This window comes from Panthera uncia, chromosome D2 (assembly GCF_023721935.1).
Source record: "Panthera uncia isolate 11264 chromosome D2, Puncia_PCG_1.0, whole genome shotgun sequence".
In the NCBI taxonomy this organism is placed as follows: Eukaryota; Metazoa; Chordata; class Mammalia; order Carnivora; family Felidae; genus Panthera; species Panthera uncia.
The window spans coordinates 45873791-45897600 of record NC_064818.1 but is presented as its reverse complement, the minus strand read 5'-3'; the positions used below and the strand labels follow the sequence as shown (position 1 = coordinate 45897600).

General features: G+C 36.8%; 1 protein-coding gene across 6 annotated transcripts in view; it reads left to right on the top strand.

Moving 5' to 3' along the window:
* The window catches only part of PARG (poly(ADP-ribose) glycohydrolase), a 132339-nt gene that overhangs the window by 19557 nt on the left and 88972 nt on the right, over positions 1-23810 (top strand). For all 6 annotated transcript variants that reach the window (XM_049645364.1, XM_049645361.1, XM_049645363.1 and 3 more), the window contains one exon: positions 3137-3211. In XM_049645364.1, the coding sequence (XP_049501321.1) occupies positions 3137-3211 (75 nt within the window). The remainder of the gene's footprint in view (positions 1-3136; positions 3212-23810) is intronic.

Below are 23810 nucleotides of genomic sequence, written 5' to 3'. Positions count from 1 at the left end.
CACTTTTATTTGATATTGAGTTAAGTGAGGTTAGAAATGTTAACAATTTTTAAAAGAATTGTCTCCTTAAAAATCAGTTTACACAGTAATATTTCTATAAATGATGTGTCTGATGATTTACAAAGAATGGACCTGTCCGTGCTTTAATTATGCTTATTATGAATTATAAATTAAAAGAAACCTCAATAGGTGATAGCTGAGAATACAGAATAGCATCCAGTTTTTAATAGGAGACCTTGTGGTAGACTACTTTTGAGACTTGAAGACTAAAGTAAAAGTAAATATTAGTCAAGAGTTATTGCTAATTATAAATCCCATAAAAGAATTAGAGTATGAATTTTAGAGTGTAAAATGTTTTTTCTTACTAACTTTGAGGGATCATTTACATAAAAGAAAATGCATGCTTTTAAAGTATGTAATTTGATGACATTTGACATCCGCACATACTCGTCAAGCCCCCACCCTGATCAAGATACAGAACATTTCTGTCACCTCCGAAGATTCCTCTAATCCCTTTACAGTTGATTCCTCTTTCTGAACTGTCCTCAGGCAGTATTGATCTGCCTTTTTCTTTTTTCTTTTTTTACTGGAGATTAGTTTATATTTTACATAATGGAATCACATAGTACATATGCTAGTATTTCTGGCTTCTTTCTCTCAGAATGAAAACTTTCAAGATTCATCCATGTTGTTGAGTATGTCAACAGTTTGTTGCAGTACATGTGTTGTTTGTCCTTTTAATCTCTATTAATAATAGACTTTGCTATTTAATACCTTGTATGAGGTTCTGAAGTCAGATACCAGTGATGAGAAAAAATCCTTAAAATTTTCTCTTTCTTAATGGAAAATTTTATATCGTGGCTGTGAGAAAAATAAAAGCTTTTTCTTACCATACTATTTTATGATTGATGCTTTTCCTTTTTGAAGGAACTTGGATATCCCCTGAATCCAAGTAATAATATGCATTGTTGACTCACTTTTTAATCTGGATGCTTGGTGATTGTTTATATGGCATGAAATATTTTTCAGGAAACTCTTTGGCAGAGTATTAATTTTTAAAAACAGTTACTTATGGGGGCGCCTGGGTGGCTCAGCTGGTTGAACGTCCAACTTTGGCTCAGGTCATGATCTTGCGGTTTGTGAGTTTGAGCCCCGCATCGGGCTCTGTGCTGACAGCTCAGAGCCTGGAGCCTGGAGACTGGAGAGTCTGTGTCTCCTCCTCTCTCTGCCCTTCCCATGCTCATGCTCTATCTCTCTGTCTCTCAATAATAAATAAATGTTAAGAAAAAAAAACTTTTAAGAAAAACAGTAACTTCTGAGGAAATTTAGAAGATTTATAATAATGTAACTATTTTTCAAACTTACATACACCTTCAGTAAAACAAAATTGGGGGCATGTACTATAAATACAAATAGTTGTTTATAAATTCTACATGTTTATTATTTTGTTAATATAATATATACATTATAAAATATAACCAAAGTAGAAATTTAAAAGGATGAGGTAAAATATAGTTGTAAATACAGTTGACCCTCAAACAACACAGGTTTGAACTGTACCAGTCTCCCATGTGGATTGTTTTGATAATACAGTACTGTAAATGTATTTTCTTTTCCTTATAATTTTCTTAATAATGTTTTTTTCTCTAGCTTACTTGATTGTCAGAATATAGTATATAATACATACAACATGCAAAACATGTTAACTATGTTATCACTAAGGCTCGGATCAACAACAGGCTATTAGTGTAGGTAAATTTTGGAGGGAGTCAGAAGTTACACGCAGATTTTCAATCCTTGTGCTGTTCCTGCATCCACTATAATAGTTCTTTCTGCATGACTACTGGATTGTCTTATGCATACCCCACTCTGGTGTTAAATAAAATTCATCGGAGTAAATTTTAAAGATCTTACTGGCTTTTATTCAATGATTTATTAATTAAGCAGTATCTTATATAGCAGATGGAAAGACACTCTAAGAAGCTGTAGGAAATGAAAGACTTTTATAGGCAGAAGTGAGTGGGAGCAAGGAAGTTATATTAGGAAAAAATAGAGTAGTTGTGGTGGTCACCTTCCTGTAGGGGATGGCAGAGTTCTGTCAGGCTGATTAACTAGTTCTGACCATCTGATTCCTCATTGACTGGTTTAAGATTCCATTTGTGGGAGAGGCTGAAACTAATTAAGTTTTGTTTCTGGTTGGTGGCATAAGCGACTCCTTTTGGGACCTGTTTTGTTTTTATTGCTGGTAACAAGAAAAAAGTACTGCCTATTCAGTTAAATGTTACACCAGTAGATGGCGTGCTATTTTGACTTTTCACTACATAAATAAGTAATTTATATGAACTGCTGGGGGAAGATAACCATTTATATGTAGCTTATAAAAAATAGCTGATAATAAAGGCAAAAAACCAATTTTATGCCTTAGGGCAGTGTTTCTCAATCTTTATTTCATTATTGCCATCTCTCCCAGAAAGTACTCTTCCCATGAAATTTTAATACTACAAGTACATTATATATTTGCATGTATAGTGTAACCCTATTGATAGCCAACAATCATTATAATATTTAAATTTTTTTTATCTCCAAGATCCAATTTTTGTTCACTGAGAGTGTATCACTTCTGTTTATAATGTACACGTTAAGAGTTTGGATTTTTTTTTTTCCTATTACTTGACGTTTCTAATCGCATTTTTTTTTTAAAGAACCTTTGCTGTCATTTCTTTTAAATTTTTTTTTTACATTTATTTATTTTTGAGAGACAGAGACAGAGCACAAATTGTGGAGAGGCAAAGAGAATGAGACACAGAATCCGAAGCAGGCTCCAGGCTCTGAGCTGTCAGCACAGAGCCTGATGTGGGGCTCGAACCCACAAACCGTGAGATCATGACCTGAGCCGAAGTCGGACGCCCAACCGACTGAGCCACCCAGGCGCCCCTCTAATCTCATTTTTCTTAAGTGAATAACAAATTAGTGTGTATTCTGTTTGTTCATAGCTACTGATGTGGAGTAGCTAATGGTAGGAGGAAGGTTAATGCTGGTTAAGAAATTTACTGGAAGTAGTTCATAAAGGAGAAAGGTTATTCATAGATAAATTACTTGACTGTGTCATGAGGTTTTGTTTATGCTTTTTCCATAGGATGCTATTTTGAAATATAATGTGGCATATTCTAAGAAATGGGACTTCACAGCTTTGGTTGATTTCTGGGATAAGGTAAAAGTGTGCTTATTTCTTTAACTATGAAAATGACGTAAGTCTGTAAAAATTTTGAGAAAAATACCCATAAATCTTTTGCACTAACATAATTACTATTCTTTATTTTTGTGAAAAATATTTCCTGTTATATGTATATTTTAGCCGCTAATTTTGAATTTTTCTTTTTTCTCTCATGAAGAGAATACTGTTATATTGTTGTACAATCATCATTATTAATGGCTACATGATATGTCATGATTAGAAACATCAAGGTTGCATTCAGTTTTACTCTGTTCTCAATTACAGTGTAGTAACATCTTTACGTGTGTGTGTGTGTGTGTGTGTGTGTGTGTGTGTACACACACATATACACAGACACACATACATATATATATATGTTTTCCCAGATTTGATATTGTTTGTTTAGGTGATTCCCAGTAAGTAGATGGCTAGGTCAAAGGACACAAAACTTTTTATGGCTCTGGGTTTATGTTGTAAAATTATTTTCCACAGGAAATTGTAGTGATTTTGTATACCATCTTCTATGGGTAAGAATACCACTTTCATAGTAGTGTTAGAAGGATAGGTGTCATCCACTGCTATTTGAAAAAATAAGAGTATACCTTTTTTTTTTTTTTTAACATTTTATTTTGAAATAATGATAGGTTCATGTGAAATTGCAAAGAAATGTGCAGGGAGGTCCCGTGCACACTTCATCCCACCTTCCCTGATGTCAATTGCTTAAATAAATACAATACATTACCAAACCCAGGAAGTTGACATAAAGGATTATTTATATTTCATCAGTTATACCTGTACTCATTTGTGAGTGTAGTTATATAACCGTAGCTTTGTGTAACCACACCACAGTCAAGGTACAGAGCTATTCCGTCACCACAGTGCTCACTGGTGCTGCCTGTTATCGCCACACAAATTCCCACCTAACTTCCAGCAACCACTGTCTGTTCTCCATCTTTATAATTTTGTTATTTCGGAAAGGTTACAGTGTGTAACCTTTTCAAATTGCCTTTTCTCACTCAATATAATTCCTTTGAATCCACCAATAGTTTGTTCCTTTTTATTGCTAAATAACATTCCATGATATGGATGTATCACACTTTAACTATAGATGATTTCAGGACATTTGGGTTGTTTCCAGTTTTTTGCTGTTTCAACTAAAACTACTTAGAACTTTCATGTGCAGGTTTTTGTAAGAACATAGTGCATGAACATTTCTCTGGGATAAATGCCCAAGAGTGTGATTTTGAATTGTCTGATAAATGTATTTTTAGTTTTAGAAGAAACTGCTAATTACTTTTGCTAGGTAAGTAAGCCCCCCAAAGAAAGATAACTTGTATATAGAGTCCATTTTCTTATGTTTGTACAATTTGATTCTTTTGCTCACATTATTTTTAGTTATCCATATTACTTATGCTCCATTTACTAATAATTAGTACTGATTTTGGAGCGGGAACATTTTGAATGAAATATTTTCAGTTTTACACAATTCTTTCTTACCTAATAGAGAATAAATATTGAACTTTGAACTTGTCCTATGTATTTTATATTGAGGCCTTTCCCTCTTTGGCCTTTTTTTCAGATAAATGACTCTGAGGCAAATAACATAATTATCATTATTCCTATCATAAATGAGTGGTTGCGATTTAGAGATGGGCTTTCTTGGCCAAAGTGACATAGTTTGTTCATGACAGGATACTGTAACTAGAGCAGTGTTCTTTCCATTATTGTCTGCAATCAGAATGTGATATCCCTCGGCACACATCCTTCCCTCCTACTTGCTGCCTCATTTTCTCTGTAATAAAAGACTGATATGCCACTTATCTCTGTTGAAATTCTGTCTCCCCAGACTCACATTTTCCTTTCTGATCCCTCCAAAATGAGGTGTCACCTTTCTTTGAATTTCCATGTGGATTTTTAAATTTATCTTGTGGCACTCTCTCTTTGCCTTGCTTTATTCTTGATGAGATGTTGACATCCTCTACGACATTAAAAGTTTTGTGGAACAGAGACTGTGTCATTTCTTAGTTTTGTGTTTCCAGTAGCACATACACAATGCCTTACATATAGTGAGTGCTCCTTAAGTATTATAGACTGGATTTCAACAGATCAAGTAGTCATACTGGTTTTCAGGGATACCAAAGTCAGGAGACTATTAAAAAGTAATGGTTCAAATTAATAAAAATTGTTTTTCTGATTCCTGCTCCTATATCCTATAATGCATACAACATACCTAAATATAACAGACTCTTTTCTGAGCATTTTTAGCTAGTGATGTTCCAGTGTTCTTATCAGTTCATTTCTTGTGATGTTATTATATGGAAGATCTGTCTGTCCTTTTGGACTGTTGCTGGTAATTTAAAAGAAAGTGGTTAATTACATTGTCAGTAATTACACATTAAGACTATTGTCAATCCGTGTAGTCACTACTTCCTGTTAATTTGGAAGAGCCTAAAAATATAATGCAATTGACAGTGGTATAAATAATACCACCATCCTTTTTTTTCCAGAAATATTTTTACTATCTCATAAAGAATGAGACAGCATGATATACAGCAGTGGCTCTCAGATTTATTATGTATCTGAATCCTGGAGGGCTTGTTAGAACACAGATTGTAGCCCACCATCCTCTCTGAGAATCTGATTAACTAGGTCTGGGGTAGGACCTGAGACATTTTGCATTTCTAACAGGTTCATAGGTGATATTGTTGCTGCTGGTTTGGGAACCTTACTTTGAGAACCACTGGTGCAGAAAAGATCATAGAATTGGAAATGAGAATCATAGGGGGGCACCTAGGTGGCTCAGTCAGTTGAGGTTCTGACCTTGGCTTGGCTCGGGTCATGATCTCCCAGTTCCTGAGTTCAAGCCCCACATTGGGCACATCTGCTCGGCCTGCTTCAGATCTCCTGTCCTTCTCTCTCTGTCCCTCCCCCACTTGTGCTTTCTCAAAAATAAATATTTTAAAAAAATGGCTCTTAAAAAAAAAAAGAGAGAATCATGGGTTCTTAGTCTCAACTCTGTATAAACTTGGGCAGGCCACGTGACTTCAGCCTTAGTCTCCTTATTTGTTAACAAAATAACCACTTACTCTACCTTAATGTCATGTTTTAAGGATCTAGCTGACTAATGTATCTGAAATCACTTAAAATTCTGGAGCAATAATCAAATATGTTATTACTTTCTTACCTGTGAAGAGTTTGTTTTACTGCTTTTAAAAAAGGGTTTTTTTTTTTTTTTATCATTAACACTATCTGAATTGTAGAAATAAACAATAAAACAATAAAAATTGTCCATGATTTTGCTTCCCAGAAATAATCACTGTTAACATTTAAAAAAAAAATAATTTTATCTACCTGTGCATATTAAATGTGGATTTTTTTTAAGTTTGTTTATTTGAATAGAGAAAAAGCATGAGTGGGGAAGGGGTAGAGAGGGAGAGAGAGAGAGAAAAATCTCAAGTAGATGTGGGGCACAGACTCAAAAACCAAACCTGTGAGGTCATGACCTGAGCTGAAGTTGGATGCTTAACTGAGCCACCCAGGCGCCCCTAAATATGGATTTTTAAAAATATTATTTTACAGTGTACATCCTGGTGCCTGAATCTTTTGTATCAGTGATTATTTCCTCAGGATATAGAAATATAGTCATTGGATCAAAAGGTATGTTGGTTTTTTAGGCCTTCAATACATACTAACGATTCACCTTTCTAGAAGGTTGTGTTGGTTTTCAGTTCTCCTCTCAATGTGTGAGTCCTGTAGTGCAGCGCCCCCCTCAGTATATTTAGACTTCCAAAGTGTGATTAACACATAAAGCACCCTGTATAGTATCTTCTTCAGAGTCTTACTATGTTTGCTAAATTTGTTGCCTAGGAAAGTGTTCCTATAAGATAATTCAAGCCTCTTAGAAGAGTAACTCTTGGTTAGGATAAAGTAATTTTCTAGCAACTATAGTGGTATTATGGGAATGAGAACTCTGTAGTTGAAATGACATTACTTCTCAGACTCTAAGCAGGTAATTTTACTAATAAAACATGAGGTTTATAATACATGTTATAAATTTGAAATTACTTGCTTTTAAAGTTTGAGATCATTTTTTCCTGGGTATATCCTCTAAATATTACATTTTTTCTTAGACCGGAATTAATGTGTTCAGCTACTTTTGAGGAAAGGAGGAAAAAACAAACAGTATTTATTGAAGACATATTACCAAAAGGAATATATTATTGAATTTAATCCTCAAACATTTTTGTAAAATATAGATAGTACATTCAATTTAGAGAGGAAAGTAGATTTAGAGAGCTTAAGTAATTTGGTCAACATTATACAAATATTGAATGAATTCACCAATGAAGTATTGAGGAATCTAGATTTAAAAAAAAAATTTTTTTTAACGTTTATTCACTTTTTGAGAGACAGAGACAGAGTGTGAGTGGGGCAGGGGTAGAGAGAGAGAGGGAGACACAGAATCCAAAGCAGGCTCCAGGCTCTGAGCTTGTCAGCACAGAGCCTGATGCGGGGCTCAAACTCACGAACTGTGAGATCGTGACCTGAGCTGAAGTCGGACGCTTAACCGAGCCACCCAGGTGCCCCTAGATTTTTTTTTTAATTTTTAAAAACTTATTGAGACAGAGAGACGGTTTGAGTGGGGGAAGGGCAGAGATTGAGGGAGATACTGAATCTGAAGCAGGGTTCTAGGCTCTGAGCTGACAGCACAGAGCTCAACACGGGGCTCGAACTCACAAACCATGAAATCATGACCTGAGCTGAAGTTGATCGCTTAACCGACTGAGCCACCCAGGTGCCCCTTGGGGAATCTAGATTTGAGCTCAGTTCAGTTCCAGCCAAAATAGCTGACCAGTAACCATTCATTGAATATACGAAGGACTCTTAGACTTTAAGGCCTGTGTTTTTTGTATTGTGATGGTGTTTGTCCCTTAAAGAACGCTGAACACTCTTATATAGAAGGCGTTGTATTATTAAAGATGGGGAATTGATTGACAGTCTTAATCATCAGAAAGCATGGCCATAGATGACTATAATAGAGTCTAGTGGGTCATGGAAGGGGAAGAGAGTTTTATTTGGGTCACGGGACAGATATTATAGAGGACATGGTATTTGAGTGGTAGAGTGTAAAATGTATAGAGGAGAGATAGTTAAAGGAAATACATTACACAAATAGTCTGTGAAATCCCTTGACTTCTTTCACTTAGCACGATGTTTGCAAGGTTTACCTATGTTGTAACATGTATCAAATACTTGATACCTTTTTATTGCTGAATAATATTCCATTGTGTGAGTATACCGCATGTTGTTTATCCATTGATAAGTTGATAGATGTTTGGGTTGTTTTGACTTTTTGGCTATTATCATTAGTGTTGCTGTGAACATTTATGTGTAGGTTTTTGTGTGGGCATATTTCTTCACTTCTCTTGAATGTATACCTAGAAATTGTTGGATTGTGTGGTAACTTGTTTCATATTTTAAAGAGCTGTCAGACTGTTGATCAAAGTGGCTACATTGTTACATAATCATGCCAACAATGCACAAGGATTTCTTGCTTGTTAATGTGTGTCCTTTTGATTTTAGCCATTCTGGTTGGTGTGAAGAAGTATCTCAGCGTGGTTTGGTTTGCATTTCTCTAATGACTGATGTTAAACATCTTTTCATGTGCTTATTGGCCATTTGTATAGCTTCTTTTGAGAAATATCCATTCACATCTTTTGTGCTTTTGAAAAAATTGGGTTATTTGTTGTTGTTTTTAAGTTTATTTATTTATTTTGAGAGACAGAGAGCACAAGTGGGGAAGGGCAGAGAGAGAGGGAGACAAAGAATCCCAAGCAGGCTCCACATCACCAATGCAGAGCCCCTTACGGGGCTCGAACTCAAACCCTCACAAACAGTTAGATCATGACTTGAGCCGAAAGTGGGATGCTTAACCAACTGAGCCATCCAGGCGCCCTAATTATTTGTTTTTTATTTTATATTTTATTTTATTTTATTTTATTTTATTTTTTATTTTATGTTATGTTATTTATGTTTATTCTTGAGAGAGAGAGAGAGAGACAGTTTGAGCTGGGGAGGGGCAGAGAGGGAGACACAGAATCTGAAGCAGGCTCCTAACCCATAGTTGGATGCCCAACCGACTGAGCCACCCAGGCACCCTGTTTTTTTATTAGTGAGTTATAAGTGTCCTGTAAGTTTTAAGTTCCTTATCAGAATATGATTTGCAGATATTTTCTATTTTGTAGGTTGTCTTTTCATTTTCTTGTATCCTTTGAAGCATAAATTTTTTAAAAATTTGACAAAGTCTGATTTTTTTTTCTGTTTTTGTTGTCATATCTAAAAAGCTAATCCAAAGTCACAAAGATTTACTCCTTTGTTTTCTTCCATGATTTTTTTTAAAAATGTTTATTCATTTTTGAGAGCGAGACAGAGTGTGAGTGGGAGAAGGGCAGAGAGAGATGGAGACACAGAATCTGAAGCAACCTCCAGGCTCTGAGCAGCACAGAGCCTGACACGGGGCTTGAACCCATGAACTCTGAGATCATAACCTGAGCCAAATTCAGGTGCTTCACCAAGTGAGCCACCCATGTGCCCCTACATCCACAAATGTTATGGTTTTAGCTCTTATGCTTAGGTCCAAGACCCATTTTGAGTTAATATGTATATGGTATGAATTAGGGGCCCACTTTTATTGTTTTGCAGATGGGTACCCATTTTGTGTTATTTTTCATATATTGTAGAGATCTAATTTCGTTATTTTGTATGTGGATATCTGGTTGTCCCAGAACCATTTGTTGAAAAGACTATTCTTATCCCTATTGATTTTTCTTGGCATTCTTTCAAAAACCAATTGACCATAAACATTTATGTGGGCTCTCAGTTCTGTTCCATTGATCTATATGTCTGTCTTTATGCCCCTATCACACAGTTTTGATTACTAAACTTTGAAGTAAGTTTTAAACTGGGAAGTGTGAGTCTTCCAACTTTGTTCCTTTTCTAGTTTGTTTTGGCCATTTTGGATCTTTTGCATTTCCACGTGAATTTTAGGGTCAGCTTGTTAATTTCTGCAAGGAGTTAGCTGTGAAGGCCAATTTTTATCATATTAATAGGATCCAAACCAATTTTGCATTTTGAGGTAGGACCAGTAATACAGGGAGGGTTACCTTATCAAGTTCTTGACCTGTGTGATACTAAATGGCAGGCATATGGGGCGCCTGGGTGGCTCAGTCAGTTAAGCGGCAGGCATAAATTAAGTAACAGAAGACTTAATGTTGCTATCAGAATATCCTTGAATCTATGTATCTCTTACTCTTACAGAGATCTCATTTTTGATGCAAAGTTGACCAAACTGATATCATCTTTATCACTTCAATTGTCATATATACATGATTTATTTGTATTTTGTCATTTTCTGGGTTTAAATTGGATACAGTTGTTAATTTTGGTAAGAAGTAATGTTAAATCTGACATTTTATGATGGCAGTAAAACATGCCATTGATTAAAATACCTGTCACCTTGCTACGAGGTAAAGTAGTCATTTTTTTTTTTATCTCTCTTCTTAATCAAAGTACTCAGACAGGACCTTGTTTCCCCTTTATCAGGTGACCTTGCCCAGAAGCATTCCTGTAAGGGTAATATATAGCAAGTTTTGGTGTGTTTAGTGTAGACCATAAATATGAGGTGATTACCAAGGTGCTGATGATAGTTTTACAGTTCTTTAGAGAGAGGAGGTATTGCATTTTTGACCTTCTGCTTTTTTTTTACTTTGTAAATGTGCAGATGGTTGGAGGAGTCCCTATAACTGCACCAAATATTCATTTATTTTTTTCAAGTCTTTGTATATATATTTAATATTTTGTAGTTATATTTAGATATAAGAATATATTTAAGATATTTTAGGATATATTATAAAATTATGTTACATAGTTTTTTATCATCTTTAGTCTTTAAAAAACTTTTTTTAATTTTTATTTTTGAGAGAGAGGGAGAGGGAGACACAGAGTGTGAACAGGGAAGGGGCAGAGAGAGAGGGAGACACAGAATCCGAACCAGGCTTCAAGTTCTGAGCTGTCAGCACAGAGCCCGACGCGGGGCTCGAACCCACAAACCATGAGATCGTGACCTGAGCGAAAGAAAGACGCTCAACTGATCTTTAGTCTTTTTTTTTTTTAATGTTTATTTATTTACTTTGGGGGGGGGCAGAAAGAGAGGAGAGAGAGAATCCCAAGCAGGCTCCACACTTTTGGTGCAGAGCCTGATGTGGGACTCATCCCATGAACCTCAAACTCATGACCTGAGCCAAAACCAAGAATCAGACATTCCATTGATTGAGCCACCCAGGTGCCCGTCATCTTTCGTCTTTTTTTTTTTTTTTAAGTTTATTTTTGAGAAGAGAGGCAGTGTGAGTGGGGGAGGGGTAAAGGGAGAGAAGGAGACACAGAATCCCAAGCAGGCTCTGCACTGTCAGCACAGAGCCCAATGTGGGTCTTGAATTCATGAACTGTGAGATCGTGACCTGAGCTGAAACCAAGAGTCGGATGCTTAACTGACTGAGCCACCCAGGTGCTCCTCCTCATCTTTAGTCTTAATTGTTGTATAATACTCCATTAAATTGATAGATCATTTGCTCAGCCATTCCAGTGTTAGGGATTTAAGGACATCTGTTTGTGTAAAGCTTATCTCAAGATTCAAGGGTGTTCTTCCTTGTTGTGACTATTATTCTCTTGTCATCAGTGTACTTAATGGAAGACCTTGGATGTTTAATACAGTTGTGTGTTTTTCTGTCCATCAAATCTCCAAAGATATTAATAACCTAGATCTTTCCCATGTCACAGCCCACAGAGATAACATTGCCCAGGCCCGCAGTGGTTAGTGAGAAGAAATGTTAGACATATGTGCTAATGGGATTGGAGGAGGAAAATGAGGTCTTCAATGCAAGGGAAACAATTGTTGGCTAGGTTTTAAATTATAAATGAATTATATTTGCTTGGTATTATCTGTGTCCACATTTTAGAGTAGGAGTGCTTCTTAAATGTTGTTTATTAGCAGTTTTTTGGAAATTGTTTACTTAAATGTCACATTGAACTCTGAGTGCCTTGCTTTGTAAGGAAAAAAATAAAGTTGAAATTAACATCATATTAATTTTAATATTTTAACTGCAAAAGTTAAGTTTATTTTGGAGCTGTTAATAAAACCTTGCTTTGGCTAATTCTGTGCATATTTGATTTTGCAACTAAACCTTTATAAAAGGAGGTGTTAATATCCACAGTCATTTAGTGTCATTCCATGGTACAGTTTACCTAATATTTACACTAGTATTTAGTGCAAGAAGTAAAAGACCTAGAATCCTGCTAATCCTTCTATGTGAGCATCCTTATTTGGGATGAGAGTGAGTTTTTACTTCTGTCAGAATCTAGCAAAGATCACAGAGATCTATGTGTTATTTTGTAATTTACAGTTAGATATTTAGATGCTAGTGAGTTGAAATGGCCATTAGTTAGTGTTTTTTTTGCATCTTGAGTGCTCATATTGGTCTTCCTCATTGCCAGCTGTTGAAAGTGCCAGGAACAAATAATCTGTGTTTTATGGTCCTCCTGTGTGGTGTTCCACGAAATTAAATCCAAGCATTTCTATAATTTATATTCTAAATAAATTGTCATTACTAGCATTTTTTTCACAGGAAAATTTAACAAAAAGTCCTATATATTAGAAAAGGTTCTCCATTAATGCATTTTAGAGATGTCTTAAATAGTTCCATATTAGAACATCTGTGACACTATTTCTTTTCATTCTCAGTGAGTTAACTTGTGTAATTTACATGACACATTAAAGCTCCAGTAATTCCAGAGGGTTATGTGTGAGGGGGTATGTTTAAGAGAGACTACTTCTGTTTCTGTGATCCTGGCTTCTGTGTTTGGACTTGGGTGGTAGTTAAAAAATGGATGTTTGCTTTATGAATATTCATTAGACCATATATATATATATATATATATATATATATATTCTATGTATTTCTTGAAAATACACTTCACAATAAATGTAAATGTTAATTTATTCAATATAAAGAACTTTAAATTCTAAAACTGACTTAAGCAGCAAACTTTTTCAGCAAATGGATTAGTTGTTGAAAGGAAACATAAAGTTTTTAGTGATTATTTTATTTTCATATCCATGTTCCATTTTATGTCTGGATAGAAAATATAGGAATGAATAGGCCTCTTATTTCCTCACTTCTGTTGGTTTATCCATAAAGGCTGCCATAAATAACAAAATGAGGGGATTATGATTATGATTATGATCATTATTATTACATCTGTGACTGCTAAGGTAGAGAGTGAGAGGTAGGAGTACAGGAATGAGTAGACATTTACAAATAAAAGATGGAAAAACTTACACTTTAAAGTAGAAAGGTTTTGTTGCCGTGATTAGGCTAGTAATATATTCCTCTTTGGAAACCAGTTTTGTTTTGTTTTAAAGTTTTTTAAAACTTATTTATTTATTTAAAAAAATTTTTAACGTTTATTTATTTTTGAAAGAGAGAGACAAAGTGCAAGCTGGGGAAGGGCAGAGAGAGAGGGAGACACAGAATCTGAAGCAGGTTCCAGGCTCTGAGCTGTCAACACAGAGCTCGACGCGGGGCTCAAACTCATGAACTGGGAGATCATGACCTGAGCCAAAGTCAGACACTTAACCAACTGAGCCACCCAGGCGCCCCTTAACTTATTTATTTAGAGAGGGTGTACACACACATGAGGGGTGGGGAGGAGCAGAGAAAGAAGGAGAGAGAGAATCCCAAGCAGTCTCCACACTGACAACCTGGAGCCCAGTGTGGGGCTTGAACTCACAAACCATGAGATCATGACCTGAGCCACAATCAAGAATCAGACACTTAACCAACTGAGCCATCCAGGTGCCCTGTAATTTAAAATTTTAAAGACAAGTACATTAGAATTCATTATTTCCAAGATTGAGGGATATACTGTTATATCTGTGTTTAAAATATTTTGAACGTGTGTGAACAATACGTTAAAAATTATAATTACTGATAGTTTAAAAAATTATAGAAACTCAAAAAACAAAGATGAGCTTGTATTAAACTAGATTATAGGGGCATCTGGTGGCTCAGTTAGTTGAACATTGACTCTTGATTTCCACTCTGGTCATGATCCCAGGGTGGTGGGATCAAGCCCTATGTCGGGCTCTGTGCTAAGCATGGAGCCTGCATGGGATTCTCTCTCTCTTCTCTCCCTCTCTCTTTCTCTCCCTGTCTCTCTGTCTCTCTCTCTCTCTCTCTCTGCCCCTCTCCCTGGGTTGTACTCATGTGCGTGCTCTCTCTCTCTCTCTCAAATTAAAAAAAAAAAAAAAATATTAGGGGCGCCTGGCTGGCTCAGTTGGTTGAATGTCTGACTCTTGATTTTGACTCAGGTCATGATCTCATGGTTTGTGGGTTCAAGCCTTGCATTGGCATCTGCACTGAGAGTGCAAGCCTGCTTGGGATTCTCTGTCTCCCTCTTTTTCTGCCCCTCCCCTGCTCGTGTTCTCCTTTCTGTCTCAAAAATATAAATAAATAAACATTAAAAAAAATAGGATTACAGAAAAAGTTTATCTTACATATATGATGTCATGACTGGAAGAAATTGTTAAGTTTTGATTCATAGATTTTTTATGTGATAGAAAGTTAAGATATGTTGAAGTTATTAGGCAAAAATCATAGCGTAAGTCACTTGTCATTGCATAGCATAAAACACAATAGTAGCATGTTTATGTATCACTTGAGCATCAGTACATTTGTATATAAATGATATCTTGTGGGCTTCCTGGCTTTCTGGGGCATGACATACTTACTGTTAAGGACAGCTTATTTAATAATTATGTTGGATATGCTTAGTATTTTTTCTCTGTTAAAAATTTTAGAACAAAAATATTAGAGGATTTTTTTCTTTTTTCTCTCTTGACAGTGCTCCCTGTCCCCCCCCCCCCCCCCCCCCCCCCCGCCCAGCTCTATAAACATTTCATGGAATGTTAGTGTTTTCTAGAATAGTTTGGGAAATAGTGACGTAAGACAACAGGTTGTCGTAATCACCATTTCAGATCAGAACAAATTTCTTTTTTTTTTTTTTTAATTTTTTTTATTAACGTTTATTTATTTTTGAGACAGAGAGAGACAGAGCATGAACGGGGGAGGGTCAGAGAGAGGGAGACACAGAATCCAAAACAGGCTCCAGGCTCCGAGCTGTCAGCACAGAGCCCAATGCGGGGCTTCAACTCACAGACTGTGAGATCGTGACCTGAGCCGAAGTCGGCCGCTCAACCGACTGAGCCACTCAGGTGCCCCCAGAGCAAATTTCTTTAACCCATAACCAATAAAGATTGTGGCAACGATAGCCTTTTTTTTTTTTTTTTTTTTGGTAATGCAGAAGTAATTCATGAATGTATATAAACACATTACTCATTGGTTTCCAATTAAATGCAGTTCTTCATAGCTAATCTGTTTTCTGGATCTTTCTTCAAAGCTTAAAAGATTTAAAGTGTCCTTGTTATATTTGTCATAAAGAGCCTGTAGCAAATTCCTAATCAAATGAAAGCAGCCTTGAATGTTTCATAAGGCTACAGCTAATGTCTTTATCTCTCTAACTTTCAAACCTCTGATTTGGAGTTCAGTGGAAATTTAGCCTTTTTGGGCTTCTTCCCCTGGTGACTCACAGTCTCTAGAATCAATATGGTCTGCATTGCTTTACAGCTTGACTTAATTTAATTCATGAGAACTGGAAGAGCCAAAAGAGAGCTAATCGTAGTCACTGAAATATTAAATTTTAGACTCATGTGAAATATGTGGACTTCCCCCCTGGTGTGGTTAAGGTATGCTTTTGGATTGGAGCATACATTGAGGGTATAAAATTCATGATTTATTTTAAATAGTGCATATTCCATAGGACTAATTGTTCCAGTTGGAATGAGGCACCTTGCTTTATAAACTTTTTGAGTTATTACGAATAATCAGTCTTAGTTGAACCTTCCATACAATGGGTCATTGATGAAATTAGTGTTGTTATTTTGTGTTTGTGAAACACTGTATTGTATTTGTGTGTGTAGAGGACAAGGAAGATGAAAATTATAGATACCTAAAAGTAAAAATCTATTCAGTAGAATTTCTCCTGTATTCTAATAATGAAATAAAGCTAGTACATTAATGTCCTGTAACTCCAGCCTTAATCATTTGGTTCAAATAACTATGGAAACCATTGCTTTTCAATGTTGCTGTGGCATTGATTTTATTACCTGGTAGAGGGGTGATAATAATTCCGTGTTTTAATCTGTTTCATGATTTATATTTCTCTCAACTAGCTTGAAGTGTGTTTTGTTTTGTTTTGTTTTTATTCAATTGGCCGTAATGCCTTGATTTATAATTCCTACTAAATTAATTTACATTTACTCTTCTTATTCTCCTACTCAATAAAAATAAATTCTTTATTTCTTTTTAAAAAAAAATTTTTTTTTTTTTTTTACATTTAATTCATTTTTGAGAGACAGAGAGAGACAGAGCACAAGCAGGGGAGGGGCAGAGAGAGAGGGAGACACAGAATCAGAAGCAGGCTCCAGGCTCTGAGCTGTCGGCACAGAGCCCAACACGGGGCTCAACCTCACAAACCGCGAGATCATGACCTGAGCCGAAGTCAGATGCACAACCGACTGAGCCACCCAGGCGCCCCTGTATTTCTTTTAAGTAAGCTGCTAACACTTTTATTTACATGTAAGGTCATATTTAACAACTGGAAGGATTTTTGTGGTATGCAATATCTGAAGATAAAAATAAAAGGAAATAAAAACAGAATGTCAACCTGCTTTTCAAATTTATATACTGTTTCAATGTGTAATCTATATACGCAGTGTGGTAAACTAGGTAGTAAGGGCTAAATAGGTCCATTGTCCTCTTGATTCAGGGAGTACTTCTTTAGTAGCAGCAGAGTATTGTAGCTGCATCTAATGAGGACTGAGCTAATAATCTTCTCCATATTTTACTGTTGGTACTAGTCGTAAAAAGTATGTACCTGTGACTTATTACTATGGTAAATGATAGGTAAAGATTAACGGCACAAGGCAGTTAGGGTCTAAGCTGTCTGAGCAATAATTCTTTATAGTGTTAAAGAAGTTTTTAGTAAGCTTAGTGGCATAGTACCTTGTTGCCTCAGATGCTCTTTGATTACTTGAAAAGCACTATGAAAAGACATTTTCTGCAACAAGAACCATTTCCAGCATAGTGAAATATGGAATATTTTCAAATGAAGGCCCAAGTAATGCTATTGGTCTGATCCACTTCCACCCTGGGAAGCCCAGCTCAGATATGAAAAAGGTGTTTTAGTTCATTCAGGCTGCTAATAACAGAATACAATAAACTGGGTGGTGTATAAGCAACAGAAATTTATTTCTTACAGTTCTGGAGGATGTCAAGGCTAAGACGAAGGTGTTGGCAGATTTGGTGTTTGGTGAGACCATGCTTGCAGTTTCATAGATGGCTGTCTTACAAGGCAGGAGCAAGGGAGCTCTCTAAGGTCTCTTTTATATTTTATAAAGGCACTAATCCCATTCATGACATCTTCACCTTCATGACTTAATTAACCTCCCTAAGTTCCCACATTCAAATACCATTGCATTGGAGGAATAGGTTTCAACATATGAATTTTGAGAGGACAAAAGCATTCAATCTGTAGCACAAAGGCATCTTCCATTGGGAGTGGAAAGTTAATTACTATCACAGCTCACCGGTTGAGCAGCCAAATACTCAACCTCTCTCCCTGTAGTTGACTTCCATCTTCCTTTATAATCCTTTCCTTCTTTGAGCCTGGACATCCTAAATTGGAGACCATTTGAGCTTCAATTCACTTGCAAACTCCTACTCATTCAGGGTTAGCCCTATTTCCTCCCAAACTTAACCCCTTCTCCTCCGCCCCTCCTCTCCTCCTGTAGACGATCTCCTTGATGTTTGCCACAACATCCTGTTTGATTATGTGGTGGAGACAGTGGAGGTCCTTATAACTGGGAGCTTTACTATGTACTAAGTACAGTGTGAGTGGTATGTTTTATCCCATTTAGTTATCACAACTACCCCATTAGGTAAACACTAACATTTCCATTTTACAAATAACTGAAAATCAAGGCTTAGAGGATTAAGTAACTTGCTCAAGTGATAAAGCTAGGATTTCAACCCAGGTGCTTCTCACTCCAGTTTTAGCTCTTAACTGCTATAGTTGGTTGTGGTAGTTCTCATTCAGGAGTGATTCTGCTTCCCAGGGGACATTTGGCAGCACCTGGAGACATTTTCCGTTCTCACAACAGAAAGGAAGGTGCTACAGGCCTCTGATGGATAGAGGCTGTGGATACCACTCAGCATCCTCCAATGAACAGGATATTCCTTATTCGTCTCTTTCTTGTTATCTCAAAGGAAACACTAGTTTTATTCCATTCCTTAAATTCAGCAAGTCCAAAATGGAATTATACCTTAGGGTACTTATGTCACTATATCTTTTCTGGCATCACCGTTCTCCCAAAGGCCTGATTAACCTTGCTTATCCTTTAGTGCTAGTGTAGCTGTCACTTCTGTCATGGACTTTGTCCTTGTTCATGTCCCTTTACCTTCCTGTGATTTGATTTGTTCCTTGTTAAGTCCCTATCTCTTAACCTAGTGTCAAGAGCTTTAAATACCACTTAATGCTGGGTACACTCAAATCTTTAGCTCTTTTTCTCTGTCATCTTCTTATATTAAGACACCATAATTTTACTTCCTGAACACTTCTTGAGCCTCACCTCTATTTCTACCATACTTGTCTAATTCATGCCATTGTCGTGACTCAGATGGTATATTGCAACAGTCATCCAGCTGAGCCCCATGCTCAGTGTTGCCCCCTTCAAATCCATCTTCATGCTGCTCACACACAGTGAACTATCTGAGGCATATATCTTCAAACCTTATGTGGCACCTCATCTATTTTCAACTCTTACATTTATGGTATTCCATGGCCTTGCCTCTGCCACTACTCCAGCATCATTTCTTGCCACTTTCCTGCTCCAAACCTGATATTCTAATGACTGTTGTTTGTGATTCCCTGGCATGCCGTTTGCTTGCTCTTAATCCACCTATTCAGACCCAGCAGTCTTTATCTCCTCCAAGAACTCTTTTCCTCTCTTGCTAGTATCTACTAAAAACTTCTCTCTGTGCTTTCAGTAGTCCTGCATGCACCTCCATGCGTTTGCCGCATAACGCATGATCTATTAAATGTCTGCGTCCTTCCTGAGGCTGAACTTCTCCAGGGCATCTTAGTGTTTTCTAGCTTATGGCTGGTGCTTGGTAAATGTTTCTTAAACTAATTTCAAGATAGTCAAGGAGAGTAGATCACACAGAAATGTGGGTCAGAGCATCTGGGTAGTTCAGTCAGTTAAGTATCTGACTCTTGATTTCGGCTTAGGTCATGATCTCACGGTTCGTGGGTTTGAGCCCCAGGATGGGCTCTGCACTGGTAGTATGGAACCTGCCTGGCTTTCTGTCTGTCCTCTCTCTGCCCCTCCTCCACTCGCATGCATACTCGCGTGCTGTCTCTCAAAAGTAAATAAATAAACTTTTTAAAAATGTGGGATATGGGTCTTAAGTGACAGCTTGTTAATGGAAGATTTAGGAATTATTTATATAAAGTGATAGCTGATCACTTGGGATTGGCAGTTGGTATCAAGAAAAGGTAAGGCCAGCACACATAAAACCCTTATGGTTGTTTGTGTGCCATTTTTACCCTAAAAAGTAGTTAATTTCTGGAGGGCAGACACCTTGCGTTGTCTGCCTTTGTGTTTATCCCTCACAGTGCTCAATGTGATGTCCCAGACAAAGTGAATACTCAATAGGTGCTTGAACTAAACAGCAACATACTACTAGAGTACTTAAGTAGATGTGGGGCCACCTGGGCTGTTCTCTTTTTGGATTCCTGAACTCAGCTAATCCACAGTTCAGGGACCCATTTGCCTTTTTATTCTCTACATGTAAGAAAAGAATGGATACTCCAGGTGATAATTGAGCTTAAACTCTTGTAGCTAAATGCTATACAAGTCATCACATATCTTCAGTTTTATATAGGCTATAAAGCCAGAATTATTTCAAAAGGAATACTGGGCCATTTTTAGACTCCTCTGTATTCTAAGAGGAATTGCAGTTACCAAAAGTAGCTCAGTGCAATTGAGTTAAATTAGTTGTACTTAAAAATGCCCAAACAAGGGTGCCTGGGTGGCTTAGTTGATTAAGCAACCGACTTTGGCTCAGGTCATGATCTTGCGGTTCCTGGGTTTGAGCCCCATGTCAGGCTCTGCGCTGACAGCTCAGAGCCTGGAGCCTGCTTTGGGTTCTGTGTCTCCCTCTCTCTCTCTGCCCCTCCCCTGCTTGTGCTCGCTCTCTCTCTCTCAAATAAATAAATAAATATCCCCAAACAAAAGGTAAAGGTTTAGTCATATGTGTTTGTACCATCCTTTTCTACATATGTCTGGAAACTTTGACTCTTCCTTGGATTGCTCTGGTGACTTTCTCTGCAATGGAGTAGCAGTAGCAAGTAGGACTAGATCTGTGTTGTCCAAACAGTAGCCAAAGCCTTAGATGGCTATTTAAAGTGAAATAGGAGTGCCTGGATGGATCAGTTGGTTAAGCATCCAACTCTTGACTTTGGCTCAGGCCATGATCTCATGGTTTGTGAGATTGAGCCCTGCATTGGGCTCTGTGCCCAAGCACAGGTGCAGAGCCTGCTTGGGATGCTCTCTCTCTCTCTCTCTCTCTCTCTCAGCCCCTTCCTCCTCTCTCTCTCTCAATAAATAAACATTTTTAAAAAATTTAAAGTGAAATAAAATATGAAATTCAGTTGCTCAGTCACACTTGGCCACATTTCAAATGCTAAGTCATTTCATGTGGCTGGTGGCTACCATCCTGGACAGCTTAGAAAGTTTTGTTCTGTGCTGGCTGAAGTCATCTCTCAGATTCCTCTGTGTTAGATATCTTGTTGGTCTTGCTACTTGGAAATCGCTGCTGGTCAGATCTTTTCACAGTGAACTTCAGAGATTTCTCAACATTCTTTGATCACATTTTGAATTTTTTCTACATTGGGTATTGCCTGAAATAACTGAGTTGTTGAGTAGAACTTGGTCAAATTTTTTAAAGGATATTTTCATTGCAATAGTGTTTATTTTCTGTTAATACATTTCTTTGTTTTCTGCAAGGAATCTGCCACCAGGGGGCACCCTCACACCTTGTGGGAAAGTCATGCGTTTCAGCCTTTTGTTAGTAAGAGTGAAGTTTGTACTATAATATTGATTGTTGACTCATACGGTATAATTTAAGAATTAAATTAAGAATTAAACACTGTAATATATATGTATGCACTTTATGTATGCACATTACTTGGTTTATGTGGCAAATTATTTTTCCAGTCGTGTGAGAAGCTATCATTGAACTACCTTAAAAGTTACTTAAAAGTAAAAATAAGTAAGGGGCACCTGGGCGGCTCAGTCAGTTAAGTGTGTAACTTCGGCTCAGGTCATGATCTCATGGTTTGTGAATTCAAGCCCTGTGTAGGGCTCTGTGCTGTCAGCGCAGAGCCTGCTTCAGATCCTCTGTCCACGTCTCTCTGCCCCTCTCCTACTTGTGCTCGCTCACTTGCGCTCTTTCCCTCAAAAATAAATAACATTAAAAAAATTTTTTAAATAAAAATAAGTAATTTTAAAGTATTTCTATAGTTCAAAAATATTCTTGTTAAATTTAAAAATATAAACCATAGTAAAAGATTGAACTTATATTTGTTGAACAAATTAAGTTCATGTTGCTTCCAGGACTGGAAGAAAACTTATATTACCATTAGCTGTTTGTCTGAAATCTTGTCATGTTCAGTTTGATTGCCTGGCTATGAAAGATGGATAATAGTGTGACTATATGGTATTGAAAATATGTGTTAGCTTCTCTGTAATAGCATTGTGGTTTGGTTGTGTTTGCTAACATGATTGATGGATATGGCCATGTAGTCATACGGTAATAGGAGTGAGAGATGAGAAAGACCTATCAGTATCTTGTGCTAGTGTGGGATTGTTCCCTAAAGAGTAATCATTTACCATAACAGTACTGAGAAGTAAATTCTTCTTTGGAGACAGAGGATAATGAGGTTGTGTTATTATATTTTGTCCTTTCTAAGGTAAGAATACTCTGTGCATTTTATTATTAGCATGAAAAAAGATTGTCATTGTCAGTAAATACTGTTTAGAGAAGAGCTTCCTTTATGTTTCATAAACCTACACAATCCTATTCATGTATAATCTAATGAGATTTGTGTAGGAAATGATGTGGCTGTTTTTGATTAGAGGCATATTTTGTTTTAAGAATTAGATGAAGATATTCCTCCCAAATTGGTTGTGTTCCCAGACTAGTTGTTAATTATTTCGATTTAGGAGTCTATAATGGTGAAATTTCCACACCCATCTACAAAAATGCATGAATTTTAAGACATTGGTGGCTTGTTTTCTGAATGGTGTAAGAAACCAGTGCAGAGTTCTGTCCTGAGCAATAGAACAGTGATTGGGAGAGACTGGAAATGGAGTTGTGAGGATCCCCAGGAAAGCTCTTTCTCACTTCATTCCTCCTTCCTCTTCCCTGTACTGGCTAATTAGAGCTCCGCTTTGGGCTTGGAGATTCAGAATAAGATGAGATTCCGCTGCTTAGCAATCTTTTTCCTTTTTTTTTTTTTTTTTTTTTCCCCCTTCTGCTCCCGATAACCAATGATGGGGAAGAATAGGAAGTGTCTATAGCAGCCTGATTTTCCCCATATTAAACAACTATCAAATTAATATAATGACAGGTACAGATTATTTCCAGTGTATGTTGCAAGGTAAATACTCTAAGACCTTAAATCATTTCAAATGCTTATAATGAGCTGTGATTTTTTTAAATGTGCTTCCCACATTTAGTCACAGCACTTTGAAAATTCACAGGGAAACTCTTAATTGCTGTTTGAAGAGGAAAACCAGCAAAGGTGATACAGAGGCAGGATGGCCTCTCAGCATAGCTCTTTACCCTGTGCCACCAACACTGACCCCTGTTAGCGCTCAGCCTTTCATATCACCGTGTCCTCCTCCACTGCATTCATTTCATACCTCTTTTCATGCTTTAAGATAAAATTTTTAGACAGCCTTAATTAGGTGCACAAATTAGTTCACTAATTTCTGAAATACGCTTTCTTAAATATGAAGAGATTAGGCTAGCTATTTCCTGAAAACCAATTGGGCTTTATTAAAATTTGGAGAACATTTTTATTGAAGCCATAATTGTCATGGATGATACACATGAGAGATCACCCTGTGGTTGGCCTGTCAGACTTGCATGAGCCTTCAGAAATTAAGGGGAGTGAGTGAGTTTGTTTTCTTGTAAGCTGTCACATTCTTCTCTTCAAAGTGTCAGCCTGAGTCATGCACAAATAAATGTAGGAAACATTCACCTTCTCCAGTTGATTTTTTACTCTTACATAATTTAGTGCTATAATTGTTTTTTTTCTCTCTAACATTTAAATTTATAGTCTAAAAACGTCCCTG